This window comes from Leopardus geoffroyi, chromosome D1 (assembly GCF_018350155.1).
Source record: "Leopardus geoffroyi isolate Oge1 chromosome D1, O.geoffroyi_Oge1_pat1.0, whole genome shotgun sequence".
In the NCBI taxonomy this organism is placed as follows: domain Eukaryota; kingdom Metazoa; phylum Chordata; class Mammalia; order Carnivora; family Felidae; genus Leopardus; species Leopardus geoffroyi.
In genome coordinates, this window is record NC_059329.1 from 113,870,756 (window position 1) to 113,893,175 (window position 22,420).

At 66.9% G+C, this 22,420-nt stretch overlaps 2 protein-coding genes across 3 annotated transcripts; both read right to left on the reverse strand.

The window, feature by feature from the left end:
* Positions 1 to 343: 343 nt before the first annotated feature.
* Positions 344 to 3,599, reverse strand: TSSC4 (tumor suppressing subtransferable candidate 4). Of its 2 annotated transcripts, XM_045486315.1 has the most exons (3): positions 3,270 to 3,599; positions 1,737 to 1,848; positions 344 to 1,571 (listed from the first exon to the last, which is right to left on the reverse strand). In XM_045486315.1, exon 3 carries the CDS (start codon positions 1,548 to 1,550, stop codon positions 582 to 584), a length of 969 nt encoding a protein of 322 aa, XP_045342271.1. In that variant the 5' UTR covers positions 1,551 to 1,571; positions 1,737 to 1,848; positions 3,270 to 3,599; the 3' UTR covers positions 344 to 581. The 2 variants fall into 2 exon arrangements, with proteins under 2 accessions (XP_045342271.1, XP_045342270.1); XM_045486314.1 differs by having other exon boundaries at positions 344 to 1,848; positions 3,270 to 3,598.
* Positions 3,600 to 4,855: 1,256 nt separating this feature from the next.
* CD81 (CD81 molecule) lies at positions 4,856 to 22,151 on the reverse strand. Its single transcript, XM_045486316.1, has 8 exons — positions 21,878 to 22,151; positions 11,508 to 11,622; positions 8,034 to 8,131; positions 7,352 to 7,426; positions 6,905 to 7,009; positions 6,373 to 6,474; positions 5,538 to 5,624; positions 4,856 to 5,456 (listed from the first exon to the last, which is right to left on the reverse strand). Exons 1-8 carry the CDS (start codon positions 21,941 to 21,943, stop codon positions 5,394 to 5,396), a joined length of 711 nt encoding a protein of 236 aa, XP_045342272.1. The 5' UTR covers positions 21,944 to 22,151; the 3' UTR covers positions 4,856 to 5,393.
* Positions 22,152 to 22,420: the final 269 nt, after the last annotated feature.

The window sequence follows — 22,420 nt, forward strand, 5'->3', positions numbered from 1 at the left end:
GTCCTGTCCTGTGGGGTCGGGGTCCAGGCTCCTGTGCTCCCCCTAGCTTCGGTGAGCGGCTCAGGTCGGTCCCCGCCTCCTTCCTTCCCCTCTGGGGGCCTGGCAGGCTGGCCGATCTCCACTAAGCCCCGTACCAGGCACAGGGGGTATGTGCTTGCCCCTGTCCGCTTTCCCTGACACCTTCAGGGGGCAGATGTGCTGCTGCGGAACCGAGCATCAATTTATAAATCCTGTGTCCCCTTGACACCGAGTTGGGGGGGCGCACGTGAGGGAGCAGGGAGCCTGTACATGGCGGACGGCAGAGGAGACCCTAAGGTGAGGGTCTATACAGAGATACAGAGTCTGAGGAATACCCACAACCTTTACTGTTGCCCCACAAGGTGGGCCAGGGCTTTTGCCATCCGCAGGCAAAGCTGTCTGCTTCAGAGACCACTCCCCTGAGCCTCCCCCCCGCCCCCCACCCCAGGATGCTGGTCCCTCCTACTAGCAGCCTGCAGGCTCCCTTCCCAAGGGCGGCAGTGACCCCGGCCGCCCCCCTCCGCCAGCCTGGTCAGGGAACATCAGCCGGGCAGGCTCTTCTCTCAGACCTCAGCACCCGGGGCCTCGGGTCTGTTCTTGTTCCGGAAATGGTCTCTGCTCCGCTTCCTGCTGCCATGGAAGCCAACGGTCTCCACCACTGGAGGCCCGGCTTCTGACCCAGCGGGGGCAGCCCCCTGGAGCCAGCCAGCCTCCTGAAGGCCCCCGGGTGCGCTGCTCCACTCCTCAGCCTCCGGGCTCCCAGGCCCCGCCAGGTGGGCCAGCTCCACCGGACCCTCGCCCCCTGCCGCTCCCAGGTTCCCAGGGGCAGCCCCGCCTGGCTCTCCTGCCTTCCTCAAGGCCCTCTTCCTCTCAGGTCTGGCTTCGCCCGCCCGGGCCGGTTTGGTGAAGACGACTCTCCCCTCCCCGCAGCTGGAGGGGTCCTGGTTGAAAGAGGGCGTGTAGTCACCGGGGATGGCCAGGCTCTTCGAGCCCAGGAAGGCCAGCGCGGCGGCCCGATTGCTCTGCTCGCTGGCCTCGGCCACGTTTTCCAGGCTGTACTTGGTCCAGCGCTCGGGGTGGGCCACATAGTCAGGGACGGGGGGCCGCTTCGGGAGGGCAGGGCTCTGGCCGGCTCCGCCTGGGCCCTCCGCCGCAGGCTGGCTTGAGGGCGCCGGTGGCCGTGCGGAGTCCCCACTGTCACCGGGCCGAAGCTGCCTGGCTGCCCCCTCCAGACAGTCGAAGATGTTGTGGCTGCGCCGGGAGAAGGTGGAGCTCGTGTCCCTCAGGTGGAACGGCTGTGCCGAGGCTGAGGCCGAGGGGCGGCCCCTGAGAGGCAAAGCGGGCTCGTCGGGGTCTGAGTCCCCCTGGGCCTCCCAGGGCAGCACCCCCGGGGACACAGCCGCCATCTCAGCACTGCCAGGCAAGCTGAAGTCAGAGTCTGAGTCGCTGAGGGACACGGTGTCAGAAGGCAGGGTGTCATACTCTGTCCCCTGCTCAGCCTCCAGGGGCTGTCCTGCCCCTGCCTCAGCCATGTGTCCCAGGGCACACCACACCTAGACCAAAACGGCCCAAGTTCGTTTCCGATGATCGCATGCGTTTAGGACAGGTCCGCCCTGTAGACCCACTGTCCCTAGGCAGGCGGCGGGATCAGCGTTAAGAATGGTGTCGTCCAGAGGAAGGGACCGAGGACCCCCGCCCCCTGAAAGCCCTCCTCTCACCTCCCCTGTCTGAGGGTCGCCGTGCAGACACCGGAGTGCTGGCACAGGCCCCTTGCTGGCACAGGCGTGATGGCCTCAGTCCGGCTCCTTTCAGCTGCTCCACTGTAGTGGGCTGTGGGGGGGAGGAGGGCCAACCATCAGATCAGACAGCAAAAGTGCAGAGGTGGTGCCACAACCCCAAGGGGCAGTCCCAGGTTTGCGAAGCCCTGACAGAGGCCAGGCGGAGAGCAGGTCCTTGGGAGCTAAGCCCAGGGAGAGGGGGGGTGGGTAGGCAGAGCCGGGCCTGAACCTGGGGAAACACAGCCTCCGCTTCACGAGACCGCTCTCACCAAGCAGGCTCACTTACTAACCACAGGGCACAGCACGGAGCACAGTCCTCAAAGACTGGGCCACCCGCCTGGTCCAAGGCAAAGGGGTCTGCTCCCGACTGCCGGGAGATGCCCTGGGAGCTCCACAGGGGTCTGCGCCAGGTCCTTGGCACCTGAGGGTCAAGCTCTCAGGGAGCTGGGGTGTGGATCACCACCAGGAGCAGCCTTGCTGGGCAGAGGCAAGCCCCGCAGCAACCTCCAGCGCCGTTTCCCCGGTAACCGCCCCCACACACCTCCCCCTCCCCAGCAGAGCAGTGCTGCCCACACTCCGCACTCCTTCAGCGGCCAAGCGTGGCCAAGCAGGGCACCTAGCAGCTTGCACGGCCAGGCTCAGAGGACAGCCCAGCCTCACCCACCCACCCACCGACTCCTCCCCACCAAGCCTCCGTAGCCCAGGGTGACCCGCTGTCGTGCACCCACGAGAGACCAGGCAGGTAGGTGGACCCGGAGTGGCCGCGAGTGCCCCACGCCAGATCAGACACAGACGAGATCTCCATCGCTCTGGGGCATGGCTCCCACAGTGAAAGAACAACTCCAGGAGAGAAAGGGAGCACGGGACACACGCCACCGACGTGTTTCACAGCTGGCAGGGCCGGCCAGGGAGAGATCACCTGCCAGTTGCACACACTGCTGCAGGGGAAGCTCGAGTTCCCACCAGACTCCCGCTTCCCAAATTCGCTCTCCCGTCGTCCACACGGCCGGGGACTCCGCCGCGACCCAGAGAAGTAGCCTGACCGGCGGGGCACTCCAGGGGGAGACGGGGACAGAGACCCGGGAGTTCTCTGCGGACTTGGGTGAGCTCAGCGGAGGCAGAGCCGAGTCCAGGCTGGGGGGCGTGGGGCTGCGGGGTCGGGGGCCTCCGAGGGGCCAGGGTCTGGGCAGGCCAGCTCCCAGGGAGCGGGACCAGGGTTTCCTCGCCGCGCTCTCTCCCCCTTGAAAGCAAACCCTTGGCTTTCTCCGTTCTATGGGCCCAGCAGGCTCTCCGTGTCGGGGGCCTGGGCGGGCCAGCGTCCGGGCCTCACGTGGCTCGGGTCCCAGGGCCCAGGCCGTGTGGCACGGGAGACACGGAGCACATTGGGGTCTCCGGGGTCGAGCCAGTAGGCTGTGGACGACGGTCTCCCAGAGACCCGACCGTCAGCGCCACCCTCCCTCGCCTCAAACCTACCGGCTCACCGCCACCTGGTGGCCTCCATTTGGCGCCGCGCTCGGCTCTCTGGGAAACCGAGTCTTCCGCTGGCCCAGCGCCGCCGCGTCCGCAGCTAGGGAACTACATCCCCCACAAGGCCCTGGGCCGCTACTCGCGAAGCCTGTTGGACCGCTACTCCAGAGGCCTGTCGGGCCGTGGAGTCCCTACGCATGCGCCCTCGCTTTTCTCCTTTGCCACCCCTCCCCGGAAACGGCGGCGCTCCTTCGCGCAGAGCCGGAATTGATTGAGGAAACGAGGGAGGAGGGAGAGGCAGCACTGTGACTCCCAGAATGCTCGAGGGCTAACGGCCAGCTGCGCGTTCCCAGGGCCCCAGCGCCACCTGTCGGAAGCTGCGAGCACAGAGGGCGCCTCAAGCCGGAATCACGTTACCGCGCACGGCGCTGTTACCGGGTACTTCCGGCCCGGCCGGAAGCCCGCGGCCGCGCCCCTCGTGGGTCCCGGGAGCGGTGCTGGGGCCGGGCCGGCGCTGGTCTCAAGCTCCAGGCGGGCGGGGGAGTGGCGGCCTGGCTTCGCCTGCCCACCGCGATGGCCTGGCTGGCCGCATGCGCCCGGCCCACCCTGCGAGCTCTCCGCGGGCCCCGCCCTTCCCGGGGCTGCAGTCGTGGGGTCGCGGGAAGCCCAGGGACCTCTTGTCCCCAGGGCCGCCCTCCGCAGCCCCTCAGGAGCGGCGGTCCTGGCCCCCGGCACGCACCGCACCAGCGCCCGGGCCAGGACGCCCCAGGGGCCGTGCTGCGCAGGGGGCTCCTTGGGCCACCCCGTTCTCCCAGCGACCCTCCCTGGCACACAAGGCAGAGGGGTGTGACAGGAGGGGCCAGACCCACTGAGACCCGGTGGCCCCCGAAGGAGGCAGCTCCGAGCCCTCACCGTGAATCCCAGCCAGACCCTTGTGGCCCCCAAGGGGTCAATTTAGCACACACCAGGCTGGTGCCCGCGCTCAGCTCATGGTGACATCACCCGGCCCGCGGGGTGTTGAGTGGGGGGAAGCAGCCTGACCCCACAGGCAGCTGGGCCTCAGTCCACCTCGCTGGGTCGGGTGCGTGCCCTCATTCAGTGTCTGAGATCTTCCCCTCTAGCCCCTGCAAGATGCAGCTTAGGCCCGGAGCTGCCCTGCCTCTCCAGGGAATGCTTACGAGGGAGCAGCTAGGCAGGCCAGGAACAGACCCTTAGATGCGTGTCCTCCACAGAGCTATCTCCCAGGAGGAGGGGCAGTGTGGCAGCCCCCTACCCCAAACACATCCTATACCCCGTTATCTGGCTGCCCTGCCCTGTTCAGCTGCTTGCTCTGGGTGGTGGTAGACCAGGAGTAGGCGGGGGAGGGAGGTGGGGGGGAAGCTGTTGAAGGTGGCACAGGGCCCACCAAGAGCGCACCTGCTGTGGGGAGTGCTCTCCGGGGGTCCCATCGCCGCCCACCAGCAGGTTGGCAGCACACCCTGGGCCCAGCGAGGTCCGCAGAGCCGAGCCTCACGAGCGCCAGGGTCCTTTGCCCCTCCAGCCACCCCCAGGGTCTCGGATGCTGCAGGCACAGGAAGGGGCCAGACAGTCTGTTAGCATGCCCGGTTTTTCCTTCTTTATTGAATGACTTTCAAGATGTAATTACAGTTGAAGGGGACAAGTTAGAAAGGAGAGGTGCACTGAAGGCGTAAGGCTGCTTGTAGACCCGGCTCTAGACAAGTGGCAGGAGAGGAAAGAGGGTTAAAAAAGGCATGAGCCGTGCAGCCCCGGGGCAGGTGGGTGGGCCACGTGGCCCCCAGGAGAAGCCTGGCTGAGCGGGCAGAGCCCCTAAGCAGCTGCAGAAGCAGAGGGGCCCTTGCCTTGCAGTCCCCAAGGCCCAACTCACACGCCGTCTATAGGTGACTTCAGCCCCAAAAGGGAACGGGGAACTTCAGGAACTTCAGGACAAAAACAAAACCTCAGAAGGAAAAAGGCTAATAAGGGTAGCAGAGTACTACTGGAGAAGTTCTATACATAGGCGGTGGCGGCCCCTCCAGGGGGGCCCTCAGGGATGTCCGGTCACTCTAGGGCCACCGCAGGGTTCTCACCAGCCCCCCCCCCCCCTCCCGCAGCAGGAGCGGCTGGAGCCGCTCAGTACACGGAGCTGTTCCGGATGCCACAGCACAGCACCATGCTCAGGATCATCTCGAAGATCTGCGGGGAGAGGCGGGCGGGACGGTCAGCACCCGGAGACCCAGTGGGGACCCCGGTCAGATGCCCAGCCCGTGCGCTCACCATGATCACAGCAACCACGATGGCCGCGATGCCAATGAGATACAGCTTTCCCGAGAAGAGGTCATCGATCTTCTGGTGGCAGTCCTCCTGTGGGGTGACAGCCCGCAGCCGGTCAGGGGCGTAGGTCCTCAGGCCCCCACAGTATGGCAGCACGAGATCATTACGGAAAGAGCACGGAGGGGTTCTACCCCTCGGGAGAGGTGTGACTGGGGCCCAGTCTCTGCCAGGTTATCTCGTATCCGTTTTGTTTATTTATTTTTAAATTTTTTAATGTTTATTTTTTGAGAGACAGACACAGAGCGTGAGCAGGGGAGGGGCAGAGAGCGAGGGAGACACCGAATCCGAAGCGGGCTCCGGGCTCCGAGCTGTCGGCACAGAGCCCGACGCGGGGCTCGAACTCACGAACTGTGACATCATGGCCTGAGCTGAAGTCGGACGGTTGACCGACTGAGCCACCCGGGCGCCCCTATCACACCCGTTTTAAAATGGACGTGGAGACGGAACGTGCTGTGCGTGCTGTCTTCCACTCAGGTCGCTAGGCGCCACGAGGAGGGTGCTGATCTGGGAGGTCAGGGCGCCATCCACACCCACTCTCCGGGGGCAGAGACTCGCCTCCCCCGGGGGCTGTCAGCAAAACCTCGGCCTCAGCCCAGCCCCCCAGCAGAGCACCCCCACCGGCCACAGCACCACCCAGCTTGGCTGTCGGCCGCATCCCTGCCAGTGCCAGCGGAGCAGCCAGGCGCCACCCGCCCCCCCTCACCACCCGAGCCCTGCCCAGGGGTGGTGGCGGCCGAGTCGGGGAGCAAGCCCGGCGGCCCGGCCCGCCAGCGCGTACCTTGAAGAAGTTGCTGATGACGGTGCTGCCTGAAGGACACAGGTTGTTCTTGAGAATGGAGGTGGTCAGCGTGGAGAGCGTGCTGGAGCCACAGCAGTTGAGCTGCAGAGAGCGAGGGCACCCGTGCTCAGCCCTGGGCCCTCGTGGAGAGAGGATCCGCAGGGAGATGGCCCAGGTGACCCCACAGGCTGCCGAAGCCCCAGCCGCTGCCCCAGCCTGGCCCAGGGTGGGGGGCTTGGATGGTCCACTCCAGGGGAGCACTGAGCCCAGGGGCCCCTCCCCGTCCCTTCCTCCCTCTCAGCTGCGCTGCTCAGAGACCCCGGCACCGCAGCCTGACTGGCTCATCTGGTTCACACTGGGGATGCACAGGTCCCGGAGAATCCCCTCCAGGGGGGCTCCCGGACCCTCCAGGGGCAGGGCTGCCAGGTCCCCCACGCCCCTCCTGTTCCTGAGGAACGTGCTGGGGCCACACCCAACAGGCCAACGCCCCGAACCCCCAGCCTCCCCGGTCCCCCGGCACCCCCTCCCGCACCGTCTCATGGAAGGTCTTCACTACGGCCTTGGCATTGTTGGCATCGTCGTCTACCACGGCCTGCTGCAAAGCCTGGTCGTAGAACTGCTTCACGTCCTTGGCGATCTGGGGGAGGGGTGTGTGGGAGGGGTGAGGTCACACCCACGGCAGGGACCACTCCCCTCACTGGTGTGGGGCGGCAAGCATTCACCTGGCTCTTCTGGGAAGATATTGCTTCCAAGACAGATCTGGATGCCTCCCCCACCCCGCCCTGGGTGCTGGGAAACAGGGGGACCTGCCTTCTACTTGGCCCCCATGCCGCCTCCTCCAGAAAGCCCTCCGTGGCCTTTCATCAGGGGGCGCCCCAACAGCACCTGCCATCCAAGGTCAGGCCCATTGGCTGAGCGGCAGGGCCCTCCTCCCTCCTGTCCAGGCCGCACGGGCCCCACCCCCCAGCCCTAGGCTCACCTGGTCTTTGTTGACAAAACCCCAGATGCCAGCAGCTACTTCACAGGCAAAGAGGATGACGAGGCAGGTGAAGAACTGAGGACGGACGAGGGCAGAGAAACGGGGGATTAGAGCAGGCACGGGGCAGCTTGGGGCTCACCGTCCGCAGACGACAGGCACCCGAGTGACGCACAGGTGTGCGTGGGGTGTTCGGTGGCACCCGGCCGCGTGGAGTCGAGAAGCGTGTGCCGACCTTATCGCCATCCCCGCGGGGTGGGCTCTGCGTGGCGGGGCAGCTGGAGGGGCTGGCATAGCCGCGGGCCCCGTGTCCCTTGCTCACCCCGCTGCTCCCTCTCCCCACGGGAAGGGGGTGATGACACGGCGCCCGCTACCCGTGCCTCCCGGATTGGCTGGCCTTAGCTTCCCCACCAAGGCCGGCCGTGGGTCCGGGCCTCACTCCCTATCGTTTCTGTGACTTTTCTTTAAAAACAAGAAAAGCAACTGTGGAACCGTGAGTTAGGGGCCAGGCGGGACGGCAACCGAGCACAGAGGGGTTTCAGGACCAAGCAAGGCAACCAAAGGGAGAGGTCCCCAGGCCACGGAGAGAGCCCACCTCCAAGAGGGCAAGGGGGTCCCGCCGGAGTGAACGTGTGCTGCCTCCAGCGGAGCCGTGCCCCACCCCTCGCCCCGCCCGGGACCTTACCGTCCCCAGCAGGCACTGGGACTCCTGGATGGCCCCGTAGCAGCCCAGAAACCCGACGAACATCATCACGGCGCCCACGGCAATGAGGATGTAGATGCCTTTGTGGGGGAGCAACAGATACCCTCAGTGTGCCACGTCCCGTAGGCCACCGCTTCCCGAGAGCCTGCCGCCCCGGACCTCCCCAGCCATGTGCGCAAGGCCCCTGCCCAGGACTCGGGCCCCCCCCCCCCCCCCGCCGGAAGACAAAGGACTCCCAATGCCCCAGGGAGGAGCAGAGAGGGCCCTGCAGCCCGGCCAGCCACGAGGGCGCCTCTCCCGCACAGGCCTCCTCGTCCACGGCCCCGGGAGCAAGGCCGGTGAGGCCCAGGCCGGCACTGCCCAGCATGTGCTCGGTGCGCAGAGAGCTCGGCCATCAGATCTGTACCCACGGGCCCCAGGAGGGGAGGCCCTCGTACAACCTGCACCCACTCTGGCTCCTCCTAAGATTCTGGGACTCGGGGTGGGGGAGGCGGGGCACAGAGCACCACCGCTCTCGGTGCACAGGGCCCTGAGGGGTGGGAAGAGGGAGGCAGCTGCAGGGGCCCTTCTGCCAGCAGCAGGGCATACCCACTGCTCCTGGGCAGAGGTCAGATCCCGAGGCTCCGTGTGGCTCCTTGGGCTCGAGCAGTGGGCTCGGCTCAGCCTCTCAGCCTGCTGGACAAGGTGGCCTGGCGGCCGCGGTGCCCCGCCCCACTGAGAATGGCATGTGGTGGCAGGGACAGTTCTGCGCGGGGTGCCCACTGGTCTGGGCACATGCTCCGGGGGAGGCAGGAGGGGCCACCACAGAGTTGGGAATGCCTCCGGCCTGGCCGTGCTGCCCTTCTTGGTGCCCATGACCCACCCAGACAGGGCCCTGAGCCCCTCAGGGGGTGCCAGCCATAGCCGCCTCGCAAGACTGGGCCTGTCCCCCGGCCACCGCGACCAACACTGTGGGCAGCCCAGGCCCTGGTCCACAGAGCCAAGACCCCCAGGGCTCCACTGTCTGGCCAGCCGGGAGGGAGAAGGAGGCTGGGGTTCAACCACTGGGCTCAGAAAAGCCAAAGCCTCTGGGCAGCTCTCGGTGGACCTGGCTGAAGAGAAGCCTCCTGCTACGGCCGCCCTAGGGGGCTCCCGGCTCAGGGGGGCAGCACCCTCAAACTGGGTCTCCCTTCCCTCAGGCCCTGATACCCCCATCCTCAAGGCCACGTGGGACCCCCAAGTTCCCATTCCCGGGTCACTGTGTGAGGTTCGGCAAACGGCAGCAGGCGCCTGACCCCCGGCCCCATCCAGGCCCCACCTCCTCTGGAGCCTGTGGGCCGGGTTCTGGCAGGTGAGGTCAGGGACCCACCGGGCCCTGCGGCTCTGCCCAGGGTGCTGAGCGAACCCAGCTGACCTCCCCCTTTGCCGGCATCGGACAAAGAGCCCTTGTCAGGGACACATCTGCTTCCCCGCCTCCCTGGCAGGCCCAGCCCACACCAGGGCCAGTGGGAGGCTCCAGAAGGCTGGTCCTTGATGGGCAGGGGCTGGCAGCCCACGGAGCGGGGGAGGGCAGAAGGGGGGCACCGCAGGAGCCCAGGTCCCTGGGCTGGAGCTACTCCCGAGGACAGGCACCCCCAGAGCCAGGAGCACCAAGCTGGAGGCCTCTCTGCAAGCCAGGGTCAGGCCCCGGGTGACAGCCTGATGTGGCGCCCCTATGAGGAGCAGGCTGGTGGGAAAACGGCCACTTGACCCCTACGAGCTTCTCCCATGGGACCGCTTCCCCACCGGAGCCCGGGCACAGCCCTGCAGAGCAGGAGACCTGGAGCTGCAGCAGACCCTCCCCTCCCTGCCCCCCTGCTTCCTGAACCCTCCCCTGCCCAGCCCGGGCCTGGAGTGAGGGGGAGGCTTTGCCAGAGCAGGAGTGCCCTGAGGCTTCCTTCAGGAGGGGGATTCCTTCCGGAGCCACCTGCCCACACCCACCACCCCCCCATCCTCCCCCCCCCCCCCCCGCCCCCCGCCCCCGCCCCCCAGGCCACGCCCAGCTGTTGCTGGCTCGGACCTCTGGGGGAGGGGAGGGAGAGGCCCGAGAGGAGCCGAGCAGGAGAGAAAAGGCTCTCGTGGGTCTGGAGGATACTTCCTTGCCCTTGGACTCACGGGCAAAGCCGACAGCTTTGTTTCTGAGGGCGCCTGGACCACCTGTGGCAGACCCTGGGTCACAGTCCTCGTGTGCACCCTCGGAGCAGGTGGGCGGGGGCACCCTGTCCTCCGGAGCCTCAAACCTGGGAGGGGCTGCACAGCCCCGGGGGAGCCTGGGAATGTGGAGATGAAGGGCCCCTCCCCCATGCCCCAGGGACAGCCAGCCCCAGGAAACCACTGCCAGAGTCACAAGCTCCCATCTCCAGGGAGCAAAAAGGGGCCACCCTATTGGTGCTCCTGGACCCGACCTCTCAACCTTGCAGCTCAGAGAGGATCCTCTTTGTGGCCCGGGGTGCCCTGGGCCATCCCTGCTTCAGCAACCAAGCATGTATCCCAAGCGCGTGGGAGGGGCCCCGACCCTTTCCAGGCGGCACACAGGACACCAGGCCAGAGGGGTGGCCGCTGACCCCTACATGGAGCCCCAAACCCTAAGACACACACACACTTCCTGCCCGGCTGCCAGGGCCAGGCCAGGCCGTTCCTTTAAAGGACAGAAACATCTCCACAAACACGAGGGCCAGGCCCTGCCTCCCACTGGCTGGGGACCAACCTAAGGAGTGCAACTCTGCAGGACAGGGTGGGCGGGGGCGGGGCCCGATCCCTCAGGGACAGACACCCCGAAGGGGCACAGCTGGTGCCAAGCCTAATAAGGCAGCAAGGTGTGGCTGGAGGGGAGGCGGCCTGAGTCACACTGGCCTCTGCCCCACCCTGGGGCCCCAGTCTTCCTCCCCACCCCCCACCCCCCCCCTGCCCCCTCCTCTGGGCTCCAGCTGCCAGTCCCGCTGCCCAGGCATCCGGCCCCACCCCTTCCCAGGGAGCCTCCCCCGAAATACCCTCCAGGAGACACAGCTCCCCGGCCCCCACCCAGCTGCCTCCTGCCCCGATTAGGTCCCCGGCGGTGATCTGGTGGGATCCCAACAACCCACCCACCCCTTGAAGCTCCAGCTTTGTCCGGGAGCCTGGCTCCTGTCCCAAGCACCCAGACATTGACCACCTCTGACCCCAGGCCCCGAAGGTCCCCAGGCTGAGGTGACCCCACCCACTTTCTGTCTCCAGCTCACTCTCTTGCCCAAAAAGCCCTTCCTGGCTGGCCTCCACCTGCCTAGCAGCCTAGCACAGAGCAAGCCCCACTAAGTCGGCCCAGGCCTTGCCTCCTCCTCCTCCTGGAAGCCCGTCCTGACCGTCTGTCTGCAGCAGTCATGATCCGAGGCCTAGATGGGTCCTTCCTGGTCCCCCAGCCCAGAGCCAGCCAGGCCCTGGACCCGGACTGAGTGCACTCACCTACGTAGAAGGTGTTGGGCGCAGGCCTGTCTCCCAGCTCCAGGTAGAGAAGGTTGGTTGTCTGTGGGTCATGGCGGAGCCACAGGGCCACACCCAGGATCACGCCTCCGGCCAACTGGAGAAAGGACGGGTACAGGGTTACTCGCCCAGAGCGGTGCAGGGGTGAGTGTGAACCGCACCACACTGAACATCCAGGGGGCGGCAGGTGCCGGACCCCCACTGCCACCGGGTCAGCGGTCCGAGGGCTCGCGCTCCAGGTGGCCCTCACAGACACTGCCGGGGTCTGGGCAGCCTCCCGGGTCCACGCGTCTGCTTTGCTGACCTGGGATCTGAGAGGCCCCAGGAAGGCCTGGATACCAAAGACCAGGTCCCCGATATCGGATGGGGCACGCTTATGTCAAAAAAGTATTCATTTTTTTATCTGAAGCGCAAACCTAACTGGATGTCCTGTATTTTTATTTGCTAAATCTGGCCAGAGTCCACACCAGACCGGAGCACCCCAGGGACCGCTGGGCCCTCCTCCGAGGGGGTGGCTCCAACAGCCCTCAGCTCATCTGGGAACCCCACGGAGAGGACCCCAGGTGTTTGTTGCCAAGAGACATAGAGCGGTGGGTCTGATGCCACCAGGATGATGCATCAGGCGGGAGCCATGGAGGGAATGACAGAGGAGGGAGGCAGCTGAGGCTGGTGGCATCCAGGAAGCCGCAAGGCCGAGGGGCCGGGCTGTTTGTGGGAGAAATCCTTGCCGCTGCCGGCCCTGGGAAGGGAAGCTACTGCAGGAGGAAGGAAGCCCGCTGTGCTCCCAGGCCAGGGGAGGGGCTGCCTGAGCAGCTGGGGCAGGACGGGGCTTCTGCTCAGAGCCTGGCATGAGGACAGGGGCTCCCGGCCCAGGGAGGCCCTCACCAGACTCACTGTCCTGCCAGCGCAGGGCCATCCGTGGAGGGTGGGGGCGGGCCCCCTGAAGAGGAGCCCGGACTGTGCCGGCCCAGCCTCCACACGAGCATCCGACCAACCCCGGGCCAGTGGCCGGGCTGCCCTCAGTGCCCCAGCCTCTTCCCCGGGCCGTCCCAGCCCTGGGTGCCCCACCAAGGTGGCACCTACTCCCAGAGCTACAAACTTCGGCTCCAGTCGGGAGGCCTGGCTGTGCAGCCGCCAGCTTCCGGCTCTCCCTCTTCCCACCATCCGTGTGCTGGCAGCCGGGGTCTTCCCACAGCAGCACCAGACGCTGACCCTCACACACAGACCCAGAGCTACACGTCCTATGGGGAAGAGAAACTGAAAAGCAGACCCCAAGGAAACCCCCTGGCCAGCCCAGCACCTGCCCCGGGGCCCTGGCCGGGGAGCAGACCCCCGAGACGGCGGAGGGTATGGCTGGGAGCCCCAGCACTGCACGGTGCCCCGTGGAAAGCCCCAGCAGCTCCCAGACCCTTCTACACTCGGCTCAGCTAACGGTAAGGCCGGTGGGACCGCTGGCACATCAGCGGTGGGCGAGGCTGCCTGGCACGTCCCTCAGAGCACCCGGTCTGCCGCCCCGCTAGCCTGGGTTTCGCTTTCTCAGCTCACTTCTCCCGGAGTCCCAGGTCTGGTGGGGGAGGGGCAGACGGAGGCACCGTAAGCCCTTCCCATCCTCCAGCAAGCCAAGGTCCCCTCCCGTGGCACTCCGGGCACCGCGTAGCCCTCAAAGGACAGGGCCGCGGGCTCCCAGCATCCTGTGCCTCTCTGTGGCACCTGTCGTAGCCGCGAGAGGGCCAGAGGACCCAGGGGACGGCTGAGGGGGGGGTGGGCAGGGCAGGGGCCCCAGAGTCCTCGGCTTCTCCCGAGGTGGCGGCCATCTGCGGCTCCAAGGGAGGCGGTGTCGAGGCTGAGGGTTGCCGTGGCAACTCTGGCTTGAAACAGTCACTTGTTCTGTTTCAAAACTGTGGTCCAGAGCCGGCTTTGTGAGATGTTCCGGGGGGGGGGGGGGGAGGGGCAGGGGAAGCCCCTGTCCTGGGCCTCCCTCTGCAGTCCCTCTGTAGTCGCAGAGGCCTGGCCACAGGCTGCAGCTTGGCCTCCCTGTCCGCATCGGCGGAGGGGGGCGGGGTGTGGAGCACAGTGCCCCCCAGGGACGGAGGAGACAAGCCTGTCTTGGGGTGCATGGTCCCAACAGAAATGCTGAGCCCGCCCCCCAGACGCTACAGGCGGGACCACAGGCCCACGGAAGCTGGTCCCGCCTGGTGCTGAAGTGTCCCCTCCCTGCCAGGACCCCATCACTCCAGGCCCTGCACAGACGCACCGGGCAGGGCCAGGTGAACGCAGTGGTGAGGACCATTCCCAGCTCCCAGATGACGAGGCCCAGGCAGCGGGGGGGGGGGGGGGGGGCAGATGCTCACCTTAGGTCACCTCATCTGTACTGGGTTGGGGGGGGGTGGGTGGGATTGGAAAACGCCCCCGGCAGGGAAGGGAAGTCCATGGCCCAGCACACACCCACCATGTGGCGAGACGCCGGTGTCCCCCCAGGGACGTGAACGAGAGCGCCCCCACCATGACGTGGGCCCCGCTGTTCCCAGCCCCAGACCTCTCCTTCAACTGGAGAACCCACAGTCTGAACGAAAACCAAGTGGCCCAGCCACACGGCGAAGCCACCGGCAGTAGGAAGTGTGTCCCTTGCACGACAGCCCGCAGGCTCGAGAACTGTGCTGAGCGACAGAAGCCAGACCAAATGGAGAGCAGCTTCTAAATAAGGTATACGCAATGCAAACCACGTGCAGCGACAGAAGACAGGCCCCTGGCCGCCCCGGGGTGGGGGAGGGGCCCCAAGGCCCCGGGACGCCGCTGGGGCTGGTGGACACGTCCCTTATCTCGACACGGTGACAAGCCCCAAGGGGTCCACCTGGGTCAGCACTGAGCAAGCAAGGTGTGGGCTTCCCACACGTGCCGGGTGCTCCACGTCCGACACAGCTGTGCTCAACCCCCAGCTGCCCAGTCAACCCTGACCACGAACTTCTAAGCAAGGTCTTTGGGGGTGAATGTTTCTTCCGGGTCCCACCGGGCCTCAAGGTGAGGAGGCCGACACTCTGGGCTCGCCAGGGTGCCCGTGGCCCGTGGCAAGCACCTGGAGAGGTTGTGCTGAAGTCCTGCCACAGAACCAAGGTCTTAGGGCCAAAGAAGGGACCGCAGAACTGTGGAGCCCTGACGTCCAGCATTAAGGGACCGCAGGAGTGACGGCAGTGGGGGGGGCCCAGAGCGGGCAGCCAGGGGTGCCCTGCGCTCACCTCAGGCTCACCTCCGTGACTCTGCTCCTCCACGCCCTCCCTCGTAAGACAAGGATATAAAGGTACGTAAGCTCATGTCACACAGTGCTTCCCACGCCGCCCCTGGACAACACTGGCTCACGACACGCGCCGGCGGCCATCGTCATCACGGCAGGTGTATCAGCGGTAGGGCCGGACACGCTTCGTCATCCCCACCCAACAGGACCCTGCACGCATGGTCACCGGACCCCCTCGCCTGCCGGAAGCACCGCTGGCCCCAGTCCGTGCCCCCCGACAGCCTCCTGCCCCCCCGACAGGGCTTCTGCCCCGATAGCCTCCTGCCTCCCCCAACAGACTCCTGCCCCTGCCCCCTGGCAGGCTCCTGCCCCCGAAAGGTTCCTGCCCCCTACCCCTGTCCCCCGACAGCCTCCTACCCCCTGAGAGGCTCCTGGCCCCTACCCCTGCCCCCGACAGCTTCCTGCCCCCCAACAGCCTCCTGCACCCCACCCCTGCCCCCCAACAGGGGGGCCCCCAAAGGCTCCCGCAGGGCGGGCCCCCCAAAGGCTCCCGCAGGGTGGGCCAGGGCACAGCACTCAGGAAGGAGACTGCCAGTTTGGTCACAGGGGCGGGTCCCACAGTGGAGACAGCACGGCCACTTTAGGACCCTATGAAAGGTTCTGTTTCTGTTTCTTTCTTCTTCCCTTCTGAGCATTAATAAATATCAGCCTCAGCTGAAACAGGAGGGGACAGCCAAGTGCGCTGGGATCCTGCCCAGCCTGCCGGCCGTTTCCAAGAAGCGGCTAAAAGGGAGCAAGAGGGAGCGGGTGCTGCCCGGACAGGCCTGGGGCAGCCGCACCCCGGGCCCGCAGCTGAGCGGTCACCCCCGTCCCACCCACACGCTCCACGGGCAACAAGGACAACTGGTGCGTCACTGACACCCTCCAGGCGGTGCTGGTCTTGCTCGGGGCCTGGGTGTCAGGGGCAGGGGGGCAGGTCCACCGAGAGGGAGGGTGCGGGGCTCCGCGCCAGCTCTGCTCCCCGACCCGCCGCCTCCAGGGGACATGCTCGCGGGAAAAGGCATGGGGAAGCACTCACTCGGCTTGGCGGCTGGCGGGGAGCTGGAGACCCCCCAGGAGGGAAGCACAGGCCAGAAACGCCGTCAGGGCCACCAGGTTAAGTCGGAGGAAATGCTGCGCAGCAAAGAACGCTTCAGGGGCATCTGGTGGCTCAGTCGGCTGGGCATCTGCCTCCTGATTTCGGCTCAGGTCATGATCTCTAGGTGCGTAAGATCACGCCCCGCATGGGGCTCTGTGCTGAATGTGGAGCCTGCTTGACATTTTCTCTCTCCCTTTCCCTCTGTCCCTCCCCCGCCCTCAAAATAAACGAACAGACTTAAAAAAAAAAAAAAAAAAAAAGACACTTTTAGGATGGGCTCCACAGGGTGAGTAGGGAAGGGGGAAGTCCTGCTGCCATCTTTCAGGCTGGGTGCAGGTCCTGGGTTCCTGCAGGCTGGCCCTCACTCTCCACCCACCATGAGGGGACAGGCCCAGACTCCTCCCTAGACCCACCTCAGGCCTTCCTGGGGGGGGGGGCCCACCCCGGCCTCTGAGAGCAGCTCAAGGCAGGAAGGAAGTGGAACCAGGAGCAGAGACCCTCACCTTGGCCAGGAGGCAGAAGTGTCTCTCGAGGCCCCTGAACCTCAGGAAGCCGCCTGGCCCGGCGCCTAAAGGCAGGTGAGAAGGGGGTCATGACACAGGCCCTCAAGGGCCCGTTCAGCTGGGACTTCCCAGCCCACCCTGCCACCTCTAGGGCCACACTGGAGAGCCACTGCAGGGCCAGACCCCGACCCCACCACCCAATCCCCGCATAGTGAAACCAGGAAGTGGGCTGCTCCCCTGCCCCAAACCCGCCCGCTGCAGGGAGGGCATGTGGGCACAGACGTCCCGGTGACCCGCCAGAGAAGACGGGCTGCAGAGGTGGGCTGGCCTTCCTCCTGGGGAGGGAGATGGGAGGTGGGCGGGCTTGGGCAGGGGACCAGAGAGTAGGTCAGGATGTCCTTGTCCCCGCCCCAGGGGAGCCCCAGCCCTGGAGCCACGCCAGGCTGTGGGGCACAGCGGGGCAAGGGCCTCCTGGGTGGGCCTGACAACAGCTGGGCCCCGGCTGCAGGCAAAGGAGACGTCCAGCCCTGTGCCCAGCTGGCCCAGGGGAGGGCCACCTCACATGGGCCGGAGCTCTTATCATCTCGGGGACACAGCGAAAGACTGCCCATCCAGAGGGAGCAGTGTGGGCCTTCGGCCAAGCAGAGCCACAGCCATGGGAGAGGGTGAGCTCCCCGTGAGCTCTGGTTGGGACCACACTCGGTGACTACCAAACCCACTGCCTCTCGGAGGCCCCCACCCAAGACCAAGGGCCCTGAGCTCCGGGGGCCAGGCCTCCCGGCCCCCAGGATGGAGACCCAGGGAGGCAGGTAGTCCCCACTCCTGCTCCCCCAGCCGCAACAGGGTCCCTCTCGGCCCTGGGTCTCAGCCTGAGTGTCCACGTCCTCGGTCAGGAGTTGGCTGTCAGCGGCAGTGCAAAACCAGCCTCGACATACACCTGTGATGGCACAGGTAAGACAAGTGACAGGGAGCTGCTAGACATCTCCCGAGGGCGTCTATGACCCAGGCCAAGCTGGGTGTGGGACAGCTGGGACAGACGATTCCTGTGTGACACGGACGCCAGGGTGGGTCACCCACTCACCGACTCTGCAGGGCAGACGGCCCTGGCTTCCTGTCTTTTACCTTCTTGACAATGACCGTGTTACCCACTCATCGGAGGCAGACGAGGGAGATTAACCCTCCAAAGTCAGAAGAAGGGGACAAAGAGGCATGAACCCCCAGGCCCTGGCTGAGCTGCTGGCCTCTGGTCTCCTGCCCAGAGCACTCTCGCCACTGACTGGAGGAACTTACAGGCCCAACCTGACCCCCAGCCCAACCTGCCTCCCAAGCCCCTCACTCTGGCCAGGCCTCATGGCCGGGGGTGGGGGGGAGGGGGGGGTGGTGGCTACCCCGTCCCTGGCAGCTAGCTTAGGAAGGGAAATGGCTCGGCTGGCCCATGGGGACTCCCCTAGCATCTGGGGGTCCACCTGGAAAGCCCCCAAGTGGTCTTGTGTGAATTAGCACCTGCTTTGCCATCAGGATGGGCTTAGGCCAGGCCCCAAAGTACAAATGATGTGTACTTTGGGGGCAGGGTGGCACTGAGAAGTCTAGTGCTTTCTGGAAGCACGTTGGGTCAAACCACATTCTGCCAGACAGGTGGAAAACAGCCCAGGAAAAGGGTCCTGAGGGCCAATTCCGGGTGAGCCTGGTTCTCGGTCAAGGACGAGACATGCTGGCCACAGGCAGACCCAGGGCTGAAAACCACCCGGCCCTTGCCGTGCGCCCTGGCCTGGGTCCTGGGGTGCCAGGGCCAGAGGGAGAGCCCCGGTGCTTCTCCATCCCCAACCCAAAACGTTGGGCCAGTGCAAAGGTGACCATCTGCCCCTCCCACGGGTGCCTGGACTCTGCCTTATTGATCTTCTGCCCCAGGTTCTTCCCCTCACAGGGTTTCAGGCACTGATATGAAGGCACGGGGTAGATTCTTTGGGAGAGGGGGCTTTTGGGGTCCGTCTCCCTGTCTGGACTTCGAAGCAGAGTGAGCTAGGGATTGGGGGTGAATTCAACTCCTGGGGACAGACCTGAGCTGGGGGTGGGGTGGGAACCCTACAGGAATGGCACCGCACCAGCCCCAGAGCAGAACCAGCCAGGGTCCCAGGCCTCTCGCCGCCTAGACATCCTTGGGGGGCGGGGGGCAGTTCGTTCCAAGGACAGACCACAGACTTCCTTTTCTTGTCTCAGCCCAACGGCTGTTTCCCCCAAAGCTGTGCCACTCACTCCGTCCACTGGCCCACCCCCCGAAACGGGGCACAGGAAATCCCCACCCCCACCCAGAGCCCGCCAGGGTCACATCCCCTCTCCCGGAAGGAAGGCGACAGAACCGCTAAGTGACAGACAGTCATGTGCTGTCTGGAAGCGAGAATGAAATGCCAGTTAGCGAGGCTTCTAATCAGCCCTGTTCCCAGCCGGGCCTGGCTGCCCTGCCTCTGGAAGGCGGCCACGGAAGGCATTAGGTCGGAGGAGCAGCCAGGCCCGGGGCGGGGGGGGGGGGGGGGGGGGCACGCGGCACTCTCCCCGGCCAGCCTCTAAGGAGAGGGCCGCGATCATACCCGCTTCACAGACGAGGAAGGCGAGCGGCCTTACACGTGCCAGTCACCTGCCCCGGGTCCCGGGGAGGGGAGCCTCTGCCCTTCCTGAAATGCCCCAGCGGCAGGAGTCCCAAGGACCTGCCGCCTCTGCCGGGAAGCTCCGGGTCCCGCCCCACCCGGAGGATCTCCTCGCTGCCGGGCAGGGTGTCTGCACCACCGGCACGGTCTCGCAGGCTTGGCCCCGGCCCGGCCCCCACTCCGTCCCTGCCTCACCGCCCGATGCCCGCCCGGCCAGGGAGCCCCCAGCGGACGGTGGGCAGGCCTACGCAGTGCGCACCGCCCGGGGCCCCGAAGTCTGAGCACAAGGAGGAGACGTGCCTGTGTGAGTGTGCAAGGTGACGGCGCCCCTTCCCGGAGGAGCCAGCCCCCCCCCCCCCGCCCCCCGTCACGGGAGCCTCCTCACTCTCTGAAACGGAACTTTTAAAAGCACCTGGTCCAGACACCCACCGTCAAAGCCTCCTCCCAGCTCCCCGTCTGCACCCGCTCCTGTACCGTGGCCAGGCTGCCCAGTGAGTGAGAGTCAGGCTGGGCTCACCCGACATCCTCTGGGGTCCCCCAAGCCCCTTCCCCAAGGCACTGCCCACATGGGCCAGGAGAGCAGTCTTCCTGCCGGCCATCCACGCTCTACAACCATTTCCTGAGTTCCGAACACTGGAGCGTTAGTGATCGGCCAACCCCGGGAGATAGGATGTGGACCTCCACCTTAGAGGGCAGGAAGCCAAGGCCCAGGACCGGGACAGTGGGGAGGGGCTCCAGCATCCAGACCCACCCCCATGGCTCCGTGCTCTCAGCCAGGAGAGGCAGGACGCCCGCGCTGAGAGGGGCTCTGCCAGAGCGGTGCCCCCCCAGCCCCGCCTTGCTCAGCTCTGCATGCCCCCACTGCAGGGGTGGGTGGGGCCACGGTGACCGTGGGCCGTGGAACATAGTTCCCAGTGCTCAGCGGGGTGGCTGCTGAGGGGAGAGGCCTCAAACATCTCTTCAAGCCTCAATACAGAGCAGCCCCTGGGGACGTGTGAGGCCTCCACCCCAGCTGCCTGGGGAAATACCAGGCTCACCCAAGTAGAGCTGGGGGGTGGGTGGGGGCTGCCCTGGAGACCTGCCAGGCTGGGCAGGGGGGGAGGGACTTACCCAGCAAAGACACTCAGCCTGAGGACAAGACTCTACTCCAAGCCACATTGTCTACGTCCGCCTACCCTCTACCTCCGGGTCAAGGCCCTGACCCCACATCCAGGCTCTGCTCGCAGGGGATGGGCCTAAGGGCCAGCAGAGGGGCGTCTGGATGTGCCCCTGGCCCCCTACATGCCCAGGCCACAGCAGGCAAACGCTAACGTGACACTGACAACACCCCTTGAGTGAAGGCCCCAGTGGCTGCTCAGGCCACGCCTGGCCCATCCTGACAGCCCCACTGCCCCCCACTCCCCGGGCAGAGGCCAATGGCCGCAGCGCCCCCCCCCACCTGTGCCTCCCCAGCCAGGTAGGATGTGAGACCCCCCACTCCACCCCCAGCCAGAGCTCACTCCAGTCTCTGTCCTCGCCACCCCAAATACCTCATTGCCCCGAGATTCACTCTGGGATCCTCGGCTGTCCAGATGCGAAACAGATGTCCCCGGTCCCACACACTTGCTCAGGGGCCACTTTAAAAGTTTACCCCCCAGTGTCTACTGGAGAAATACACTGTCCACCAGATGTTGTCAGGGTCCCTCCTGAGAAAGGGTGAGCGGCAGGATGGAGGGGCCCAGGAGGGTACCCAGTCACTGCCCAGGGAGGCAGAGCAGGGCCTGAGAGGGGTTCCTGCACCCATCCGGGCCCCTCCCCAACCCCGACACAGACAGGAAGCAAAGCCGGTGCCAAAGCACCGGCGGTTACACACCAGCGGTTAACCCAGGCCAGGAAAACACAACTGGCAGGTCAGCAGCCTGGAGCCCCCAAGACCCTCCTGCACCCAGAGATGACCATCCTGGGAGCACCTCTTTCCAAGGGGGATGTCCAAACCCAGACCTCAGCCCAGACCTGGGCATCCACCCAGACCCAGGCCGCGTGCCCAGAGAGGCTCGGGTCCTCAGGGCCGCCTGTCCTGTGCCAACTCCGATCGGCCGCCGCAGCCCCACTCCCGTCCGAGCTTCCACAGCCTCCCGGGGCGAGGCCGGGCTGCAGCCTCGGTCTCGGTGAGGGGTGCAGGGGGGTCAGCCCCACAAAGCGTGGCCACCGCGGTGCGGGCGCCCAGCACGCGGGCCACACCGTGCTGAGGTGCTTCCTGTGTGAGCTCCGCCGCGGCCCGGACCCCTCACGGCGGTCCCCGGGGCGGCGGCAGCTGACCGGGGTGGGAGCCGGCCTGGGCCAGGAGTGGAGTGGAGTGGACGGTTCCCGACACTCGGACCGAGTGCGCACCCGCCCCCCCCCCCCCCCGGCCGCCCATTCAGGGGCGGTGGCCCCGATGAGCTCATGGGGGCGGGGCGCCCGGAACCCCGCCCCCGAGCCCCCTCGGTCCCCGCGAAGCCGGGTGGTCCCTGACTACGCGGCCGGCGGCTCGGAGCCCTCACCCACCGCACCGACCGCCATCACCCAGCGGGCACAGACCCGAAGCCCCCGAACGCCCCGGCCCGACCGAGGGGGCCCTGGGCCCGGCCGCGCAGAAGCCCCGAGACCCGGCTCGCAGCCCCCAGCGTCGCCATCGCCAGGACGACCCTCACCTCCCCGCGTGCCCGCCCAGGACCCCCACCCGCGAACGGCGCCCACAGGTGGCCCCGCAACTTGGCGTCCTGGCTGCGCCCCCTGTGCGGGGCCTAGCGCGGCGCGCGGCCTGCCGGCGCTCGGGGGGCCCCCGTCGCCCTCCCGCCCCACCCCCGGTCGGGGCTTACCCAGAAGACGAAATTGAAGACGAAGAGCAGGTACTTGATGCACTTGGTGCAGCCCTCCACCCCCATGGCGGCGCGGGCGGCGGGCGGCCTGCGGGCTGCGGGCCGGTCCGGGGCGCGGGGCGCGGGGCCTAGCGGGCGGCGGGGCCGGGGCGCGGGCCCGGGGCCGGGGCGCGGGACGCGGCGAGGGGAGGGGGTGGGGCGCGGAGACGCGGGGCGCGGGGAGCGGGAGGCCGGGCCGGGGCAACTGGGGTGACCGCCGCCGCTGCGCGCTCGCTCTCTGGGCGGGCGCGCGCCCCGCGCCGCCTGTTATAGGGCGCCCAGGCCCCGCCCACAAGGCCCCTCCCACAAGGCCCCGCCTCCCGCCGCCCGAGCGCGCAGCGCCTCCCCCCTGGAGCAGGCGCTCGGCCCGCGGGGGCGGGGTCAGACCCGCGTGCAACCAACCCGCGAGCCTGAGCCCGGGAGGGGCCGCGCGGGAAGACGGGGTTTGTGGCCAGCGGCGCCCCGGGAAGAACCTCCTCCGCTTTGTCTTCCCTCAGGCGCTTT